At 42.2% G+C, this 22,190-nt stretch overlaps 1 protein-coding gene across 7 annotated transcripts in view; it reads left to right on the forward strand.

The window, feature by feature from the left end:
• NRF1 (nuclear respiratory factor 1) overlaps positions 1-22,190 on the forward strand; it is a 142,399-nt gene that overhangs the window by 112,387 nt on the left and 7,822 nt on the right. Inside the window, exon 11 of one of the 7 annotated variants that reach the window (XM_076006610.1) lies at positions 6,283-7,839. The exons of the other annotated variants lie outside the window; for them this stretch is intronic. Coding sequence (XP_075862725.1) covers positions 6,283-6,344 — 62 coding nt within the window. The 3' untranslated portion in view covers positions 6,345-7,839. Of the gene's footprint in view, positions 1-6,282; positions 7,840-22,190 lie in introns of those variants that run through there. 7 annotated transcript variants of the gene reach the window in all.

Here is a 22,190-nt window from a genome sequence, read left to right on the forward strand (position 1 = left end):
TTCCTCTGAAGTGTAATTGCCGTTATGCCCTATGGAACTGCTAAAAATACTTCCCATGTGGGTTTGGTAGGAGACTTTGTTATCCATTCTAGTCAACTTGACCTGTCTGGGAGAGAACAGACTGCTTTATAATACTGGCTCCTCCCCAGTATCACCTGTTCAGATGGATTAATTTATTGGTAAGGACCCTCTGGGTTTCTGGCCAAGTAGACCTATTCAGCCATACAATAAAGTTGGACCACACCCACTGCTGCTGATCACTGGAAGCTGCCTCTTTTCAGTAGCCTTGGATTGTATGAATCAATTGGTGTGATTTCATCTTACTGGCTGCATTTGTGGTGATTCTAGTCTATATCCTAAAATCCAGTAGTTCCTCTAAAGCAGACCATCCCCAGTTTGTGACTGCCAACACTTGCTGAACTCAGGCCTGGAAAGTTGGAGTTGTCCTTTTCTCAGTGCAGCTTTTCCATATCAAATCAGATCCTTGACTTGTGCCTTATCCCAGCAATTGTAGGCAAAGGCCAATCATTTTATCTGCCTTTGGGAATCCAGAGAATGAATCTAGTATTGTAATTTTTAAGAGATGGAGTCTCACTATGTTGCCCACGCTGGTCTCGAACTCCTGGCCTCAACCAGTCCTCCCACCGCGGCCTCCCAAAGTGCTAGCATTACAAGTGTGAGCCTCCACACCCAGCCGAATCTAATATTGGATATGTTCCAAATAATTCTGATTCCTTCTGTCTTCTAACATTTTTACCCAGAGTGCTATAGGATTTATTTCTGGGAGTAGAGCTAGGTTATTCCCACTTAATCAGAAAATTTGATATCTGGCTAGACTTACAAGGGTTCTCTTTTCATCATTCTTTCAGATTATGTCTTGTTGTCAGTGTTTGTCACTTCTGTAATAACAGGCTTATGGGATCTGCCAGTAGGTCAAGTTTTTTTGTTTGTTTTTTTAATAAGGAAGAGTTAATTAGGAAGAACTAGGTTATAGCAGAACAAGTGCTATTTGTTGGCATAAAACTAAGGTAGAAATGGATACTACCAGAAAAAAAAAAATGCATTCCAGATCTCAGAGTTTTTTTGTTTTGTTTTGTTTTGTTTTTTTGTTTTTTGTTTTTTTTTTTTTTTTTTGAGACAGAGTCTCGCTTTGTTGCCCAGGCTAGAGTGAGTGCCATGGCGTCAGCCTAGCTCACAGCAACCTCAAACTCCTGGGCTCGAGTGATCCTTCTGCCTCAGCCTCCCGGGTAGCTGGGACTACAGGCATGCGCCACCATGCCCGGCTAATTTTTTATATATATATCAGTTGGCCAATTAATTTCTTTCTATTTATAGTAGAGACGGGGTCTCGCTCTTGCTCAGGCTGGTTTTGAACTCCTGACCTTGAGCAATCCGCCCGCCTCGGCCTCCCAAGAGCTAGGATTACAGGCGTGAGCCACAGCGCCCGGCCTGTTTTGTTTTTTTGAGATAGAGACTCGCTTTGTTGCCCAGGCTAGAGTGAGTGCCATGGCGTCAGCCTAGCTCACAGCAACCTCAAACTCCTGGGCTCAAGCAATCCTCCTGCCTCAGCCTCCCGAGTAGCTGGGACTACAGGCATGCGCCACCATGCCCGGCTAATTTTTTTTCTATATATTGGTTGGCCAATTAATTTCTTTCTATTTATAGTAAAGACAGGGTCTCGCTCTTGCTCAGGCTGGTTTCAAACTCCTGACCTCGAGCAATCCGGCCCGCCTCAGCCTCCCAGAGTGCTAGGATTACAGACTTCAGAGTATGTTTTAAATAAAAATCCAAGTAGCAGATGACTATTCTAAGAGCAGTTTGGATATTGTTCAGGCCTGAAGCAGAAAGAGTTTGTGGGATAGAATTATCAGGGATGGACGACAGTAACCAGTGGGGGCTGACTGGGGCAGGGGAGGCTAGGAAACGATATTCTGGAGGGTGGTGTTTCCCAAGATAAAGATAATGAATGACCCGCATGGCAGAAGTTTAAATTCCAGGTCACCAAGGCAGACTTGATGAAAACATTGCACCTTGCATCTGTGTACCCTGAACATTTCCCCTTTTTTCTGGACACCTAACCCACCTCAGCACTAAAGGAACTACCCAAGTACTAGTATTACTTTATTAATTTATGTTCTTTGTCTTGTTAAGTAGAGGTAAATGAACCTTTGGTTGCTTAAGATGGAATTTCATGATTTGGTTCAGTTTAAAGATTTTCACAGGTACCTTTTCATTTAGATGTGAGTAGAATTGCCTAAAGCTGGGAAAGGCCACCAAATTAGTTCCTTCTTTTACTTCTATTCGTTTGTTTGTTTTTACACAGTATCTCAATATTTTCCCCCCTAACACACCTTAATATTATAAGAGGTCATGCAATTTAGGCTATTCGTTCCTTTTCACTCCACCATCCTCTCTGCTGGGCCTCAGAATCCCTGCGCTCCAGGACACTTGACCTGTAGGACCGACAAATACAGGCGTTCATGCGGCCTTGAGGAGCTCTTTGTGGAGTCTTTCACCTCTCACCCAAACATTGACACCCGCTGTTAACAAGCCTCAAAGGACCAGGTCTACAGACCTTTCCCTTCCTTCCTATTGCAGCCAAAATAATGAAAGGGAAGAATTATGTTGGCACTTGGCCATCTCAGAAATGCTCTTATGTCTGAGATCTTATCACAGATTCATACAGCCGTCTTTCATTCCTGAAAACTAGATGGGGGGAAAACAAAACAGATAACTAAAGTGCATAAATAATCAAGCCTCTTACCAGAGCTGCTAAGAAAGTATCAACATTTTCTAAAATAGCTGACACTTTTTCTAGTGATACCATGAAAAAAAAAAAGGGACACAGAGCATTTTGGATGGGGGGGGTCCTGGTTATAAAAATCACCTATAATCCTATTTAATGTTTGGGGTTTTTTTAATGTGATCTTTTTTTCCTCTTCATGAAAAAACTTTTTGTTACTCTAAATAGGATTGTGTTATAAGTACTTTTTTATAACTTGTTTTGAAGTATCCTAACCATTATTTATCATTAAATATTTTTTGAAGAGATTATTTTAATGCTTCATACTATTTCATTACCTTGTCCATAATTAGCCAATCCTCTGTTATTGATAATTTAGGTTGTTAATAATTTTTACAATAAATATAATACTTTGTACAAAATCTTGCCACGTACCTTTGCTATCTACTCTACTTCACCCATACTTGCTTGCTCTTCCAGCATGGCTGGGGAACCTGCTTCTTTATCCCTCACCAGCACCAGATTAATAAATTAATATTAATTTAATCAGCACAATTAAATGGTTTTTGTCTGCATGTTTAATTGGCTTTTTTTTTTCACCTTTTTAGGATAGGGTCTCACTCTGTTGCCCAGGCTGAAGTACAGCAGTGAGATCGTAGCTCATTGCAGCCTTGAACTCCTGGGCTCAAGTGATCCTCCCACCTCAGCCTCCTGAGTGGCTGGGTAGGCTACCACTGCCAGCTAATTTTTTTTTTTAAGAGATGAGCTCTGGATATGTTGCCCAGGCTGGTCTTAAAACTCCTGGCTTCAAGTGATCCTCCCACCTCAGCCTGCTAAAGTGCTAGGATTACAGAGGTGCGCCACAGTGCCTGGCCTAATTTGCATTTTTATATTAGTGATAAATGTTTTCACTTTTTTTCCCATGTTTTTCTCTACTTGTATATTTTAGTACTTGTTTACTCATGTTCTTTGCCATTTTTGTGTTGGAATATTTATCTTTCTCATTAATTTGGAAAAGCTCTTCATATATTAAGGACATAACCCTTAATGTGCATATTATAAATAATTTTTTCTCAGTTTATTTTTATTTCACTTCCGTTAACTTTCATTTTTATTTCTCTTTGCTTTTATGTTAAATAGGTCTTTTCTACCCTCAAAAGTAACTATATATTCTTCTGGTTTTAGTATTTGTCAATTTTTATTTTGAATACTGTAAAATAATTTATTTTGGTGTATAGCATTAGGTAGGAATCTAAATTGATTTTTCTACCCTATATAGCCCAGGTATTCCAGCACCATTTATTTCATTAAAAAGGTTGAAATCCATCTTTTCTGCACTGGTTTGAAAAGTTATTATTGTCATATGCAGAATTCTTTTCTTTTCTTTCTTTTTTTTTTTTGAGACAGAGTCTCACTCTTTTGCCCAGGCTAGAATGAGTGCCGTGGCGTCAGGCTAGCTCACAGCAACCTCAAACTCCTGGGCTCAACCAATCCTCCTGAGTAACTGGGACTACAGGCATGCGCCACCACACCCAGCTAATTTTTTCTATATATTTTTAGTTGGCCAATTAATTTCTTTCTATTTATAATAGAGATGGGGTCTCTCTCTTGCTCAGGCTGGTCTTGAACTCTTGAGCTCAAACGATCTTCCCGCCTTGGCCTCCCAGAATGCTAGGATTATAGGCCTGAGCCACTGCGCCCAGCCAGAATTCTTAAATAGACTGCTTAGGGTCTTGGGGGAGTACTCCTATTTCCATTTATTTGGTCTGTCCTTTGTAAAATGTAATATTATGTAAAATGTAAAATATTATAATATTTTATCATTGTGATGCTATTATTAGCAGTTAGTGAAAGGGCCCATCTTCAGATTTGAAGAGAAAATCATTCAGAATTCCAAAGAATATTTTGAAAGACTGAACTTTACATAATTATAAAGTTCATTTAGAAATATAAGCCTTATTTTAGCCTTTTTTTTTTTTTTTTTTTTTTTTTTTGAGACAGAGTCTTGCTCTGTTGCTCTGGCTAGAGTGCAGTGGCATCATCATAGCTCACAGCAACCTCAAACTCCTGGGCTCAAGCAGTCCTCCTGCCTCAGCCTCCACAGTAGCTGGGACTACAGGCATGTGCCACCATGCCTGGCAGTTTTTCTTTTCTCTATTTTTTGTAGAGACAGGGGTCTCACTCTTGCTCAGGCTGGTCTCAAACTCCTGAGCTCAAACTGTCCTCCTGCCTCGGCCTCCCAGAATGCTAGGATTACAGGTGTGAGCCACCAAGCCTGGCTTATTGTAACCATTTTTTTTTTATCCTACCAAGCCTTTTGGTAGAACTGCTAACAAGTTTTAATTTAAGTTTTCTCCTCTCCTTCTACCCCAGCTTTGCCTGAGCATGGGTTATGGGGAGTTCATCAGAGAGATGAACTAGGGGTGGGAAGCAAATGTTCTTGCACTTTGAAATGTTAATTTCTCCTTTTTTTTTCTTTTTGACTTTTTAAATTTCATTTTTTGTACTACAGATGATACTGGGGCACACCCCACTTATGAAGCTCTTCTGAGCTAGGACATCAACATACCTAGCTATTGACCTGGCATTCTCTTTCAATCCCATGCCATTAATTTTATTTAACAAACCTTAATATAATGCTTGCTATGTGCAAGCATTCTGCTAAGTGTTTTAATTTAAAACCCGTAATAACGTCATGAGATAAACACTGTTATCCACATTTAACATATAGGGAAACCAAGACACAGAAAGGTTCAGTAACTTGACCTGGTTCACACAGAGAGTGGCAAAGGTGGAATTTGAATTCAGGCAATTTGTTTCCAGACCACTGTTACGCTGTCTCCCTTTGATGTGAGCTCTGGGTTCCTGTTTGGACTCCACAAATGCAGAGGTGTGACTGTCTGCCAATGTTGAACAAATAAGTTTGGAAATGTCAAACCTTTCCCCATCCCTGCCAGAGGCTGCTGGCCATAGTCTAGTTTAGCCACAATGCCTGTCTGCCCAGATGTTCCGAAAGGCTGTAGGGGTGCTCTGGCGGTTCCTGATGCCTGGAGCTGCAGGCTCAGCAGCTCTCCCTCTGTGCACACAGGCTTTGCCTTTTCTAGCCTGAGAGCCTACAGGCCTGTCATCAGCTGGCTGGCAGATTTAAGTATCTTCACTGAGAAGACCACTTCGCAATTAGTGGTGCAATTAGTGAAAGTGTCTTGTTTTCATTTGATTGGAGTGGGCTGTGGAGTAGAGGGTGCTGTTTAGAACCCGGGGAAGTTTTTTGGGAGGAAAATGATGTTTAGAAGGAAGTAAATTTACTCACCAGAGAGTTGTTTCCTCACCTCCTAGAAGCTTCACCCAGGCCCTGCTGCTGCCCTTCCATTTTTCAGGACTCTTTCAGCCTTCCCACCTGTCTTTAGTGAAATAGAGACTGAGGTGGTGTGAGAAAGGAAAGGGCTCTAGGAAGTGTGCACTTCTGCCTAGGGCAAGTTCGCTGGCTCATTTGTTTCCCCAGTTCCTCACTGGGTTCTTTCCCTTTGCTCTGCCTACAGCCCTTCATTGGGGTCCCCAAGAGAGGTTGGAGATTGCATCTTTCTGTATTGTCCAACACTGAAGACTCAGAAACCACCCATTACCTATGCTGTCCTGCTTAAGACCTGGGGTCTCAACCTGCCTTCCTCGTGTTCTGAATGAAGGGAAATGGATTGGGGGATGTTTAAAAATTAAAGGTGATGACAAGGCATTAACATTACACTTAGAGAAAGAGCAGCTCTTCTCATTTATCTCCAGTGCAGTATGTTCCTCTTGCTCTGGTCTGGCCCTGGCAACAATCTTGCCGCTGAGGTTCTCCCTTAAGATGTAAAATTTCCTAAAACTGAAAGACCTCCCTCAGACTTACTATACTGTAAACAAATGCACATTCTACTACTCATGACAACTGCCAAATTAAACTAAATCAATTTAGAAATACCTTTAGAAAAAAATTCTATCTTCACACTAAACTTGTCTTCACCTTTTCACATCTGTTTTTCTTTGACCTTATTAAAAACTCTTTAAAATATATGTCTCCCCAGTTGAATTTCGTGTCAACTATGCTCATTAGAATAGCTTCTTAATAATTAATATTTTTAGCAAGAGGGGTAACAGAGAAGATGGATGAGGACAAACATGAGGTCCAGATAAGGGAGCAGGATTCTTGGGTGTGGTCCTTGCATGAGAGATTGGAACACACAGTTCTAATCTTCAAAGCCTCCCAGGTGAGGCAGGATAGCTATAAGGCCTATTCTGTACTGATTATAAAGAAGTAAGCCCACCTGGACCCAAAAGAGTCAATATGTGTGTAATTTTCTATAAAAACCTTCTTTATATGTATTACAACAACATCAGGGCATTCTTAACCTGGAGTTTGTGGACCCTGAGAAATGCTATATGAAATTATTTGTCTTTTTCTAGGATCCATAGCTTTGATCAGATGTGTCACTAGATCAGAGGCACTCCCTCCACTACCTATCTCCACCCCAGAAAAAAGGGTTTAGAACCTCTGTGTAGATTGTGATGGCAAGGGTCGTTTAATTTTGTAGCTACCTGGTATAGAGCTGAGAGTGGAAGCAGGGGCAAGGGAGATGGGAGAACTCACAGGAGCTGGTTACTCTAAAAGCTGCACCACTGACAAGCTCTTAGGCAAGCAAATTGACCTCTCTAAACCTTAGCTATAAAATTAGGATAATGATAGTTCTATGCTCATAAGATAGTTGTGAGCATCAAACAAGATGATTCCTGTCAAGGGTTTAACATAGTGCTTAGCACGTAGATACATCATAAACATGAAATTATTATTAGCTATCAACATCTATTTCTTAATATGTTCCTCAAAAATATATTAAGTTTTGTACAGAGTGCTCAGTTCTTTTGTGGACCCTGCTTTCCTGCCTTTAAGACAGATGCAGGCCGGGCATGGTGGCTCACGCCTGTAATCCTAGCACTCTGGGAGGCCAAGGCGGGCAGATCGTTTGAGCTCAGGAGTTCGAGACCAGCCTGAGCAAGAATGAGACCCCATCTCTACTAAACAAATAGAAAGAAATTAGCTGGACAACTAAAAATATGTATATGTGTGTGTGTATACATACATATATATACATATATATATATATATATATATATTAGCTGGGCATGGTGGCGCATGCCCGTAGTCCCAGCTACTTGGGAGGCTGAGGCAGGAGGATCGCTTGAGCCCAGGAGTGTGAGGTTGCTGTAAGCTAAGCTGATGCCACAGCACTCTAGCCCGGGCAACAGAGTGAGACTCTATCTCCAAAAAAAAAAAGATCCAAATTCTTACCTTATGCAGTTGTAGGCTTTATGTTCCAGAGGTAGATACTGTTAAAATGAGAATAGATCAGAAGCCCTTTCTGTAACCTTGATTGAAGGAAATACAAAGTAACATTGTTTAAAAGTTCTCACTTTTGGTTTTATCACTGTTCTTGGTCTAGGGCTGCTGTCTTCGTCTAGTACATAATTTGCAGTAATTAGGGTGGCCTTTTTACTCTTAAAATGGCATAGTCTGTCTTCAAATCCTAACTGCATTGTATTTTTAATTTCCATTGTGAAGGGTGACTTTTTTCACGTTTTCCTTATCACCATCACCCATTTTTACTTACTGCATGTCCTTCTGTTCTAGCTCTTCTTTAAAAATAAGAGGTAAGGCCGGGCGCGGTGGCTCGCGCTTGTAATCCTAGCACTCTGGGAGGCTGAGGCAGGCGGATTGCTCAAGGTCAGGAGTTCAAAACCAGCCCGAGCAAGACCTTGTCTCTACTATAAAAATAGAAAGAAATTAATTGGCCAACTAATATATATATATATATATAAATTAGCCGGGCATGGTGGCGCGTGCCTGTAGTCCCAGCTACTCGGGAGGCTGAGGCAGGAGGATCACTTGAGCCCAGGAGTTTGAGGTTGCTGTGAGCTAGGCTGACGCCACGGCACTCACTCTAGCCTAGGCAAGAAAGCGAGACTCTGTCTCAAAAAAGAAAAAAAAAGAGGTAAAGTGCCAGTCCTCATCTTGATAAACCATAAAATACATCTCTCATTCTACCTTTTTCTGTGCTCATTCTCTGGACACATCCACATATGGACTTTTTCTCAAATGGGTCAGTTGAGATGTAAATGTTAAATTAATTTAGGAAATGTGTCAGTGTTGCTCACCAAAAATGTTGCTGATATGCTAGTCTGGTGTGTACTAAATCATTTTTTTTGCCTCAATGTCTTAATTAAAGTTTAAATAAATAAATGTATTAAATAAAGCTTTATTGTAAGAGTGCATTTTCAGTCATCGTAAAGCATAGAAATAGCTTTAAAAGTGCTGTTGAACTCTGTGATACTATTTGTACCTTTAAATCAAAGATGGTAAGTTCAGTGTCTCCAGGACTTAAGCAGGCAGCCCTTCAGCAACTGTTTTTTTATGTGAGGGATGAGTCCCCTGATAGGAGCCTCCCATCTTCAAGGTCCCTAAAGAGTAGCACATATGGTAACTGTGGGTTTTTAGAACACCCTCCTGAAGGTAAATGGCCTTCTTTTCCACCAACCCCTTTGTTGATAAGGTGACTTGAAAGAAAATGAAGACACTAGGATGGTCTCAGTCAGAGCAAGCTGAGGCCTTGCCTGCTATATAATAAAAAGCAAAAGGAGACTTATTTGTATTATAACTGTGTCCCCCTTGCAACCATAGGTCTTTTTCTTTTCTTTTCTTTTCTCTTCTCCTCTTCTCTTCTCTCTTCTCTTCTCTTCTCTTCTCTTCTCTTCTCTTCTCTTCTCTTCTCTTCTCTTCTCTTCTCTTCTCTTCTCTTCTCTTCTCTTCTCTTCTCTTCTCTCTTCTCTCTTTTCTCTTTTCTCTTTTCCTTTTTTTTTTTTTTTTCACAGAGTCTCACTTTGTTGCCCAGGCTAGAGTGAGTGCCATGGCATCAGCCTAGCTCATAGCAACCTCACACTCCTGAGCTCAAGCAATCCTGCTGCCTAAGCCTCCCGAGTAGCTGGGACTACAGGCATGCACCACCATGCCCGGCTAGTTTTTTCTATATATATTACTTGGCCAATTAATTATTCTTTCTATTTATAGTAGAGACGGGATCTCGCTCTTGCTCAGGCTGGTTTTGAACTCCTGACCTCGAGCAATCCGCCTGCCTCAACTTCTCAGAGTGCTAGGATTACAGGCGTGAGTCACCGCGCCCGGCCCATAGGTCTTTTTTAAATGCAGGGGGAGGGCAGCATACTCCTAGACTTGAAAAGATTACTCTTATAAGAAACAACATAAGGAGAGCTGTGGGCTGTGGCTCAGAAAGAAGAGGAGTGGGAAGGGTACCTGAACAGGGTCTGCAATCAGCTGAGCAGGCACTGGCTGCCATGCTGGGGACAGCAGCAGTGTATGGAGTGTGGAGCAGTGCCTAGGGACAGTGCTGCCTCAGTGTCCTCCGCCTGCCCCTCTGGGAGACAGGCTTTCTCTGCCTACAGCGTTTTTCCCATTTATGTGTATCATCGCCCAGTAAAGTGGGTGGAACAGATCTCATGAGCCCTGTTCTGAAGAGGCACCTAAAGCTGGGACTTGCCCAGGGTCAGTCAGCTAATAAATGGTGAGACTGGGAATCAAAGCTTCATCTCCAGTACACTGCTACTGCCCTGTATAGGCCCCCTTCTTTCCCTTCATTCCCTCTTGCCAACCTATCCAACCTGGGAATAAAGAAGGTATAAAACAAATGACAATCATGGTCTTTGTTATTCATCTGATTATGCTGCTACTTGGTGTGGTGACTATTTTGCAGGAATTGTTAAGGAGTGGCAGCTATATTTTGTCATTTTAGTAGAAGTCAAAGAGTCATGATAAATCTTAGCAGAGATAAATACACGGTATTAAAATCTAAGATCTAAAGCTAGACTGTCCAATATGGTAGCTTTTAGCTACATGTGGCTATTAGAATTTAAATACAAGTTAATTAAAATTAAATAAAATTTAAAAGGCAGTTATCAGTCACATTAATCATATTTCAAGTGCTGAATAGCCACATGTGGCCTCAGGTACTGAATTTTTAATTTAATTATAATTCATTCACGTTTAAGTTTAAATAGGCACATGTACCTAGTGGTTACTGTAATGGACTATGCAGATACAGAACATTTCCATCATTGAAGAAAGTTCCATTGGCTTGTGCTGATTGATCTAAAGGCTGTAGCAAAAGTACTGTGGTCGTCTTCTGGCAAGTTGTGCTCCCTCTGCATAGGGGAGGACAACACAAATACTTCATAAGCTCTGACTCCCAGTGACCTTCTCAGCTCATAGACAGCATGGCTTTGCTTTGGGAAAAAAAATAAAACAGAGAAAACTACCATGTGACTGCATTAATCTGTAGCCAGTAAATAGCAGGGCAGTAGGGTTGCAGAAAGAACTGGCCTATTTTTATGCACTGCAGAGTCCAAGCAGGAAAACCTGAGACAGGAGACAGTGGCGACACCTAAATTCACTTCCGACCTGGTCTATTCATTCATGACCCAGGCCACTTGCATATTTCCACTTAGATTCCTCAGGAGTGCAGGTTCCCCTTCTTGGCTACAGGTATCTGCAGCCAGATGCTCTAATGGATCTATAGTAGCCCCCAAAAGATCAAATATCCACAGCCTGGTATGTCATAAGGCCGAAAGGAGCCATTACTGTTGGATGAATTCCAAATTTCACAGTGAAACGTGGCTGCTGCTGAGAAATGGGAACACGGAGACGTTTCATGGGGCTCTAGATTCTAGAATACCCAAAGAGGTATACAGTTCTCTGCCCCATGTGTGTCATTCACCCAGCCTTTTTCATGACATTGAGGGAGGGAAGAGACAGCTTGGTGGTGATTCTTCCACTTCTGAAGCTTGTCTTCCCCCCCCCCATTCCCTTCATAATTATCTCCTGAATTCCAAAATGCCTTTCAGAATAGCTCTCAGAAAGAGGTGGTAGTTTTCCTGACTCTCCAGTCTCCCCCATCCAGGGAAAAGTATTGATAGCACATTTGAGGGCAGCAGGGAATATTCAGTCCTACTTAGGTTAGTGCCTGGGGCATCGTAAGCATGCAATAACTGTTGACTACTGCTGCTGCCATACTACCATTATTATCACCATTATCATTATTAAACACTCACACTGAAAGGGAAGGGAGTTAATCTTCAGAGGGTTCATTTTTAGTACTTCTGGGACGCATGTTTAGGACCCAGGCCAGTAAGCCTCTATTTGCAGGGAGGAGGTAGCAAATCTCACACTAAGAACTCCAATTCAAGAAGCCTCCATTACTGATGGGTGTATATTGTATTCCTCAGACATACCTCAGCTCAGTTCTCTAGAATTACCAGGCCATCCCTGTCACTCATCAGACATATCCCCCACCACTGAAGGGGTTTCGAGTTGTCAGGATTCTCTGATGCTTTTCTTTGCCTCCTGCAAAGATGCTGAGCTGCAGACACCTTCAGAAGGAGTGGCACTTTCTTGTTAGAGTGTCTTCTGTCCCTCATTGTGGGTTTAGGCCCATCTTTCTCCTTGCTTGAGTCTGCAGATAGAGAGGTGATGTGTCATTCTCCCTTTTCCTTTATACATTGGGGTGGCCTTGGGCACTGATCATTTGTACACCAGGAATTGCTTGCTAACGTAGGTTCTGCTACTTGAAGAACCTAAAAGACTTAAAAGACTACAGAACAAAAGCAGACATAGAGGTTATTATGATGAAATGATAGGCCACTAGACATCGATCTCTATTTTTCGTATTCATCCCAGCTGTGGCGACGTCTTTCAGATGTATCTTTTGGAAGCTTTTCATGTTAAAGGCTGGATGCCTCAGGAGTTGGCTCCTCGGAGCCCCAAAGGGAATTAGCACATGTTGTCGAGCCAGGTTGGCATGCCTTCCTCGGCTCTTTGGTCTGACTGTGTCAGGTTTTCTCAGGGGAAATTTGATGAGCCAGTGCACTATTCTGTGAATAGGACATCAGTCTGAGCCAGGACATACTGGGCAGAGATTCCCAAGGAGGTCCCTGCCATCTGTCAAATGGACATAGTCTCCTCTCCATCCGCAGTGTCCTCAAGGCCAAGTTACCTGTTTCTTCCATTCTCCTTCCCTTTAAGTCCCTAGATCTTTCTGAGTCTTTGTATGTGAAAGACAGATTCTGATCTTAGATGATTGCAGTTCCTTGTAACCAAGACAGCATCTTGGTGCTTGTCATTGCAAGCAATATTCTGTAAAGGGTTTTTTTTTGGCATACCAGATCCATATTTGGCAAGTTTAATTGGAGTCATTTCTATTCCATACATGGGTGAAAAAGTAGGTTTTAATTAAGCACGTAAAAAGGGCATTAATCACTGCTTGAATAAGAACCAGAATATTATAGCAGGAAAAATTCGTAAAGAATAAAGTTTTTAAAGTTCTTGGGTAAAAGGGGACTTTCCTCTTTTTATTTATGCTTCCATTAGGATTTTGAAGGAATGTCAGTGCACTATTATTAACTCTAATAGCTTGCACATCACAGCCAGGATGGTTTGGGGCCCTCTGGCTCTCAGGTTACCTGTGTAAATACAGAGATTCACTTCCCAGCACCGAAGCTCTAACATTTGCTTAATAAAGAGCAAATGTGCAGAATCTAGCAGCAGCAGCCTGGCAGAAGCAATAATCTGAATAGGATAAACATGCTTCCTTTTTGTGTGATGCTCTTTCCCCATCCTCCTGCCAAGAGCAGGATATCAAATGAAGGGGAGGTTGTGGTTGGAGTCAGTAAAGTGAATGTCTAAGTGGCACCTGCTTCATTCAACAGATCTGCTTTCCTGGGGCCTCCCACTGCACATCTGCTCCTGACAAAGCCTCTTTTCTCCTCTTGTTGGTCAGACTGAGAGCAAAGGCCCAGCAAGGAGACATATTGGTTTTGCTTTGTCAGCACAGTTGCCTGTGACATTATAATTACACCAAATCTTCATTATTAGAAAGGCCCCGATTTAGAGATTTTCAGAGCCTAAATGGGGTTTTCAAACTGAAATTGATAAAAACATCTTTGCTGTTGTAAAGCCAGCAACTGGATCTGAGAATCATTGAAGGCGTCTAAATATGGAAAGTGAGACACTGCTCTGAGAGAGACTACAAAGGCCGTGCTATCAGATTGGCTCGCCGAAGAGGCGTCCAGCAAGGCTTCTGACTTTGCCCAGACCAGCCTCTCCTTATTGCCTGTAGTACTACAACGTATGTCTACTCTGTGTTGTTCTTAAATGCTAATAGAGTTTCTCATGAAAGGACCAAGAGGGTGGGAGGTGTTAGGATAAGTTGATGGGGTAAGGCAGTAAAGGAAAGAACCTGTGGTATAAATAAGGGAAATGCCGGGAAAACATATTTTAGCTGAATACAAAGCATCCAATTTCAGATTGAGTTTCCATGTAAACAAAGACAACTCTAGAGAGTGTGTGTGTATGTGTCACATGCACATTTATGATGTAAAATTGGCACACTGGAAGCTCTGGAAAGGTTTCAGAGCTTTCCTGTGGCTATTTAAACTTAATTAAAACTGAATAAAATTAAAAAATTATTTCCACATTTCAAGTGCTCTATAGCCACCGTGTTGAACAGCACACAAATAGGACATGTCCATCATCTCAGGAAGTTCTAGTGGACAGCACTGTTTTAGAGATTGGTCTGAACCTTTTGAAATGTCTTAACTACTTAAGGAAGGTTTGGATTTCTATTTCAGTCTTATTGGTAGGGGAAAATGAAATTTGTTTGAATGTTTCTAGAACAACTTCTTCCAGCCATGTTACCTAGACTGTGTTCTTTATCTTTTCACCTTTTTATATTTTTTTCTCCAAGAATTTCATGTCCCTTTTCCACTCCTACCCCTTGCAAAAACAAAAACTAACCCCCCCCCCCAACCACACACACACACTGAATTATAGCCATTAAGAAAGGAAATGAATTTTAGGAATGTGTGCTTTCAGCCGATCCTCTCCCTGCCCTTCTCCTTGAGCTTTCACAGCCCTGCTGTTGGTCTGGACAACTCTTTTCTTGTTAAAGCAAGCCTCTAGCAAGAGGACATGTGAACTACTCAGGGACTAAGAGTGTGTGTATGAATGAATGTCCACTGTGTGGACAGTGTCCCTGGGAGTGGGCTGCTAGCACTTTCTATTCTCAGCAATTCTTGGGACCAAGGACAGGGCCTTTAATCTTGCTGCTTCTAATTAGCTGCATCTAGTAGCTGCCATACAGTGGCTTTGACTCCAGGGAGAAAGCCCATATGAAATTACAATGTTACCTCAGTAAACATAGTGTGCCTTATCTTCATAGCAGCCCTAAGAGACAGAAATAACCTGTCAGTTTTATAAATGTAAATATAGTCAACTCTTAGTTGTCACATACAGATTATCTGTCATGCAGATTACTTGTAACACGTTTTAAATCCTTGGACAATTTCTCTAAGCAAGCCAGCGTAAGCCTGGACCATCTCCTCCGCTGCCCCCGGGCCCCCACCCAGCTGCCGGATACTTAGGGAATATACGAGTTTTCATATTAGCTTAAGAAAGGCATAATTAGGAAGATAAGTGTCCTATAGGAAAACCACATCATAAATTCCAGTTTAGAAGGGGAGGCAGAGGGGAAGTGCCTGCCCTCCCTTCAGTTTAACTAAGAGCTGACTAAAAGATATGTTTTTATAAACATTTGCACAGTGCATTAGCACTCAGTGTGCTGATGTATACTGAAGGCTTTGGAAACCCCTCCACAAGTGGATGTCAGAGAAGGTGTGTGCCCTGTTCGCCGTGGAGGACGTGGGAGGCTGCAGAGCTGCAGCAGGTCCGGTGGCCCATCTTGCCCAGTGCTGTTTTAACAGTTCTGTGTTGTTGTCAGGCCTCTCCATGGCAGATCAAGCAGGATGCAAGTGGATTCTGACTGACAAGGCCAGGGGTAGTGCATCTTTGGGGAAAGAAAGAAATAGCTGGAAGGTAGAATAACTCTGAGAGGCTGTCATTCCAGGCACTGCTTCCTGCATGGATGGTGTTAATTCCTCTACTGCACAGTCCCTGTCACCCAGTCACCTCATAGTTTCAGTAACCATGATTTTTCTAGTGTTATTGTTCCTTTTTCACTTATTAGCTGGGATTCTTTTTTCTTTTCTTTCTTTCTTTCTTTTTTTTTTTTTTTTTAGACAGAGTCTTGCTTTGTCACCCAGGCTAGAGTGCTGTAGTGTCATCATAGCTCACTACAACCTCAAACTCTTGGGCTCCTCAGCCTCCTGAGTAGCTGGGACTACAGATGTGTCTGGCCAATTTTTAAATTTTTTTGTAGAGATGAGGTCTCACTATTGCCCAGGCTGGTCTTGAACTCCTGGCCTCAAGTGATCCTCTTGCCTCAGCCTCCCAAAGTGCTGGAATTACAGGCATGAGTCTTTAAAGAGATAGGGACTCGCTATGCTGCCCAGGCTGGACTGTAGTAGTGCTGTTCACGGGCATAATCATAGCACACTATAGCCTCAAATACTCCACCTCAAGTGATCCTTTCTTTTATAAAGAACTTGCCCTGGGCTGGGCGCAGTGGCTCACACCTGTAATCCTAGCACTCTAGGAGGCTGAGGTGGGTGGATTGCTCGAGGTCAGGAGTTCAAAACCAGCCTGAGCAAGAGCAAGACCCTGTCTCTACTATAAATAGAAAGAAATTAATTGGCCAACTAATATACATAGAAAAAATTAGCCGGGCATGGTGGCGCATGCCTGTAGTCCCAGCTACTCGGGAGGCTGAGGCAGGAGGATCGCTTGAGCCCAGGAGTTTGAGGTTGATACGAGCTAGGCTGACACCATTGCACTCACTCTAGCCTGGGCAACAAAGTGAGACTCTGTCTCAAAAAAAAAAAAACTTGCCCCCATTAACAATTTGACTATGTAAGTACAGTTAGATAGGAAAAGCAGGAGAAATACTTTGATCAAGATATTGAGATTTCTTTCTATGTGACAGTCCCATAACTGTCAGCTTATTTCCACTTTCTGATTTGCTGTCTGCAAGTGTCTCTCTACCTTCATGAAGCCAATTTCATTCATATGCACTTAGAAAGTTTAAGCTTGGGGTTTTTTCCCTAAATGGTGCCCTTCATATTCTGCTAAGTGAGGGATTGAAAAGCAGGAGCAGATCTTTGGAGGCTGCCTTCCCTCTGTCTCTTTTCAGATAGAAGATATGGGGGCTGCACAATGGACACTTGGGAGTTCATTGGACTCTTCTCTCTCCTTTTGTGCCTATCTGAAATTTTCCATAATAAAAAGTTTGAAAATAACAACAGAAAAATAAATAAATCTCCATTCCTAACTCGGAGTGACTCTTGCTTGGGCCTGCTATTCATTTCTATACCTACTGCTAACTCTTAGACAGCTTGGTGACTTTCTTCTGAGGTTTGTCATCTGGGCTCCACTTTCCGTTTAAAAATATTGGTGTAGTCTACATATTTCCCATACTCTGTCCACTGCTATGTAAGCATTGGAGCCCTTGGGTGTTGCTCCCACTGTTCCCAGTGATTTCTGCTGGGAATTTATTGGACACCCCTTGCCCTTCTCTAGACAGTCAGACTAGATGTTGCCCAGAGCACATGTGTATGCTACAGTCTTTGGTGGGACACTTTTCTCTCCTGCCATTTTCAGTTTAAAGCCGCCTTGGTCAGGTCAGTGGGCTTTGGAGTTAGCTTGTTCAACTCCACATCGGGAGCTCAGTCTCCAGGATACTAAATTATGGTAGTTCTGAATACAGCACAAAATCCTGATTTCATAATGTTCCTAGGCATCTCCAATAATTTCAAGAGGAAATCATGAAATTATATCTCCCAAATATGTTTTTTGTTTTTTTTTTGTTTTTTTTTTGTTTTTTTTTTTTGAGACAGAGTCTCACTTTGTTGTCCAGGCTAGAGTGAGTGCCGTGGCGTCAGCCTAGCTCACAGCAACCTCAAACTCCTGGGCTTGAGTGATCCTTCTGCCTCAGCCTCCTGAGTAGCTGGGACTACAGGCATGCGCCACCATGCCCGGCTAATTTTTTTTTATATATATATCAGTTGGCCAATTAATTTCTTTCTATTTATAGTAGAGACGGGGTCTCGCTCTTGCTCAGGCTGGTTTTGAACTCCTGACCTTGAGCAATCCGCCCGCCTCGGCCTCCCAAGAGCTAGGATTACAGGCGTGAGCCACAGCGCCCGGCCTCCAAATATGTTTTGAGATATTTACTAATGAAGTAAAAGTGAACTCAATTTTTAACATTTGGCTTGTGGGATGCAGGGCATGAGAAGTTTCCTAGTGGTCTGTAAAATCAGGCAAAAGACACAATGACACTGTCCCAGCCAGACACTCGCTGCTTTGAACGTTATTCCAGAAAGCAGTTTTCCTAGGTGAGTCTTGAGATTATCTAACAAGAGGCAAGAAAACCTTGGATGCTGGGAAGTGCCCATTACACCAAGGCATCTGTGAGGCCGCTGTAGGCTTCATGGGAATATTCAGTACTTGCCAGATGTAAGACATAGTCTCACTCTGTTGCCCCGGCTAGAGTGCCGTGGCATCAACTTAGCTCACAGCAACCTCACACTCCTGAGCTCAAGCAATCCATCTGCCTCAGCCTCCCAAGTAGCTGGGACTACAGGCATGCACCACCATGCCTGGCTAATTTTTTCTATGTATTTTTAGTTGTCCAATTAATTTATTTCTATTTTTAGTAGAGACGGGAGTCTTGCTCTTGCTCAGGCTGGTTTCGAACTCCTGACCTTAAGCGATCCACCCACCTCAGCCTTCCAGAGGGCTAGGATTACAGGCATGAGCCACCACGCCCGGACATATTTTAATTCACAAATCTTCCCCAAAATGCACCCAAATGCCTTGGACTTAGAAAATATGGAAAAGGAATATTAAATGTCCTAGAAGCAGCTAATATAACAGAAACAGAACCACTGGGAGAGAAATGCTTTTTCTCTTTCCCCTTTGCCTTGCTATCTTGATGTTGACATTCTTTTCATGACCTTCCTTTTCTTGCTCTACATCATCCCTCTGGCCGTCTGGTCCTCCTTTGTTGTTCTCAGCCTCTCTATTTGCTGCCTGCCTACTGTCCCAGCTTCTTTACCTGATTTCCTTCTATCTCCTTCCACTTCTATATCACTACGTACTGTGCCTGTTTTTCTTTATATAATAATGGTTTTCCTTAGACATCAGCCACTGATGTAAATATTTTCCAAGCCTGCAATGGAAAGATTTTTAAAGGATTTGCTTCCTCCTTATCACCCCTAGAAACACCTGTAGACACCCTTGGTGGCTCTTTAAAAACTTCAGAAGTTACTTAAGTAATACAATGCATGGTTTCATTGCTTTCTTATTTATGCCTGTCTTTTCCAGTCATCGTCCTGGTTCCTCATTTAAGCCAGTATTCTCCTGATGTATGTAGAGTTAGCTTTCATGTCCATAAACTACAGAAGGCATTACATTGTAAATTTTCCTTTGGGTTTTATTATTCCTCTTCCACCACGAATAATAATATGTTTATTATTTGTTTAACTCTCTATTTTTCTCTCACAACCATCAATATTTTTCTCCCAACTAAAGATTTTTCCATGACCAACTTGGAAGGCCTTCGGGCTGAAAGATTCAGTTACAGCAAACAACAATTCCCAAAGGTTTCCTGGCCTGTGAGGGCAAATGAAAGGCCCATTCTTCCTCAGGCCGTCTGTCCTGCTCTGTCTTGTCGGTGGGGGAGGGCAGACTGTGGTGCTGGGTAACTGACCACACCTGCACCCCGTGCTCTGGTTGTCTCAAGCCTATCCTGTTCGTTTCTAGAGGAGTTTGAGAATTTATCAGGGTGATGACATCATATCATACAGTCCTGATCATATTTTAACATTCTTAATATTGAGTGTGGTTTAGCCTGGACTGTTGATTTACCAATGCCCAGGATTGCAACTGTCTCATCTACATCATGGTGCGCTTCCAGTGCCAGTCTGACCATCACTGTGTTTCAGAAGGGAGCTGCCTTCCAGCCCATCTGCCCTGATTTCATGGCTTTTATGTCTAATCTTTATATCTTTGAAGGCCTTTGGCGAATGATGTGCTTCCTGGCAGGAGCAAGTCGCCGCTGAAAGGGGATCTGTACTGTCTCTGCTTTTCTTTCTGTTTCTTGAGAGCTTTAGCCTAACATCTGTAACCCCAACCAGGCTTCATCAAACTTCTTATTCAAAGTCATCTTTGAAAAGCAGCTGACATTTATTGTATACTTACTATGTGCCAAGCACTGTACCAGACTTTACCTATGTGAGCACATCTAGTTCAACAGCCCTGTGAGATTAATAATTACCATTTCTTAATAGATGAAGAAACAAAGGCTCACAAGCCATTAAATGGCAAAACTAGGATTTGTATGTAGGTCTTTCTGACTGGGAAGCGTTTAGTGGAAATGAAACAGCCTATTTTTCCCTCACATAAAATGCACCTGAACTATCATACAGCATTTGGCTACAGCACTTTAAGAATGCTGTTATGGAGAGAATTTGACTTCATTTGGGATCAGAGTAAAAAGCTTCAAGGCTCTTCAATCTCCAGAGGGCCAGGCTGGAGAAGACGATAATCAAGTTTCTGAAAATCATGAAGAATATGATCAATTATTGAGCACCTACTATGTTCAAGTTCCCAACATTCAAAAACATAGTCCTGCCAGCAGTGTAAGTAAGCAGATTTATAGAAAGAAAAGCAATGACTACTTGGAAACAGGTCAGCACATAGCTGGTGCCAGATGAATGGTGGAGGCAAGAAAATCGGAGGAGGGCGAGAACCTGGTGGGCTGCTCCATCTGAGGTAGCTCTGTGAAAGATGTGAAAATCGTCGGAAGGATAGGGCCTCGATTGGCAGGAAGTAATTCCAGGCAGAGGGATCTACCTGAGCAAGCACATGTGGTGTTCAGGGTACATTGAAGGGACAAATATGATTGTAATGAAGGGATCATTAGAGTATTTGTGGGAAAGGCTTATGTGAGCTCTCTCAGCTGTTAGCTATTTGGACTTTATGTTTCTGATAGTGGAAAGCTACCAAAAGTAATTTTTTTGGTGAGATGGGATGGCTTTTGCCAAATAATATTTTAAGATTTAGCTAACTGTGATATATATTAATTCATCAAATAATACTGAAAGAAGTTGGTCTTGGGAAAAATTAATTCCTCCAAATAAATAAGTTTCACTTATATGTTTATATGCATGCGTGCACATGTGTGTGTGTGTGTGTGTGTGTGTGTGTGTAAATTCCATCACGCAGCAGGCAAGTGATGACACTCAGGAGAGGTCAGGAATAGAGTAGCTTGGCTTATGAATGATAAATCCACAGAGTGTGTAAGGCCGTGACCCTAACCTTTAAAGTTACTCTAATTGGCGCCTACGGTCTACCACAATGCTCCCCTGGCACCATCATCAGAGACAGACCACGGCCCCCTGTTTTGCAGAAGACAGCTAGGATTATGAGTAGATAGTATAATCTGCCACCTGTGTAATATGATTTGAGAGGCTCAAACACAACCCCCTATCTAAAGATTCATTCCCTATTGCTTATAATGCTTTAAATCTTAAATTCCACTACTTAGAGATAGGTTATTTTGAGTCTTGAAAGGAATCGGAAGAAGAATCCCCCATTACTGTACCTACCAAATTTTTTTTTTTTTTTTCTCAGTCGAGAGCTGTGGAACCAAATTTTAAAATATAAATATCCTCTGACTAGGAAATTGTACTACTATTTATCCTGCAGATTGTACTACTATTTATCCTGCAGAGAAGTTACATATACATTTGACATAATTGCAAAAGATTGGAAACCCAAGGTGTAAGTCATCAGAGCACTGGTTAATCAGTCAAGTACTTCCGTATGATGGAATATTGTGCAGCTACTAAAAAAACATTAAGGCAGCTCTCTTTGTAATTACAAGGAAAGATCTCAAAAACGAGGTGCAAAAGGGTATAAATAGTGGGCACTGTTTGAGTGAGGAAGATACACACATGTTTCAAATGCATGGACTATCTTGGGTAGACTATGGGCCACCTTAGAAGCTAGCCACCCTAGTTCCCTTTGGGAAGCAGACCCAAGTGACTGGCAGGGAGGGAGATTTACTCTCCCACTCCATACCCTTTTGTAGCTTTTCTACTTTGTCCTCTATGTGTTACCTATTTTTAAAAATTAAGTGCCTGTTAAAATATAGGTTCTCCTAAAAGAGATTAAACTTTAAAGACACCGGTTAACACTGGGAGGGGAATGATTGCCTTCCTGAGAGGAGCAAGCTCCTTTAAGAATGAATCCCACGTGGGGGTCTCCTTCAAGCAGACGAGGCAGAAGCCCGTGTGCCGTGCTGTTGCTTGCCCAGTGGGTCCTCTTAGAAGGGCATTTGGTTTGAAAGGAAGACGGATATTAGGTGGGCAGTGAGTTGTTCCAGAGCTGGCCCAC

The sequence above is a fragment of the Microcebus murinus genome, chromosome 9 (genome assembly GCF_040939455.1).
Source record: "Microcebus murinus isolate Inina chromosome 9, M.murinus_Inina_mat1.0, whole genome shotgun sequence".
Taxonomy (NCBI): domain Eukaryota; kingdom Metazoa; phylum Chordata; class Mammalia; order Primates; family Cheirogaleidae; genus Microcebus; species Microcebus murinus.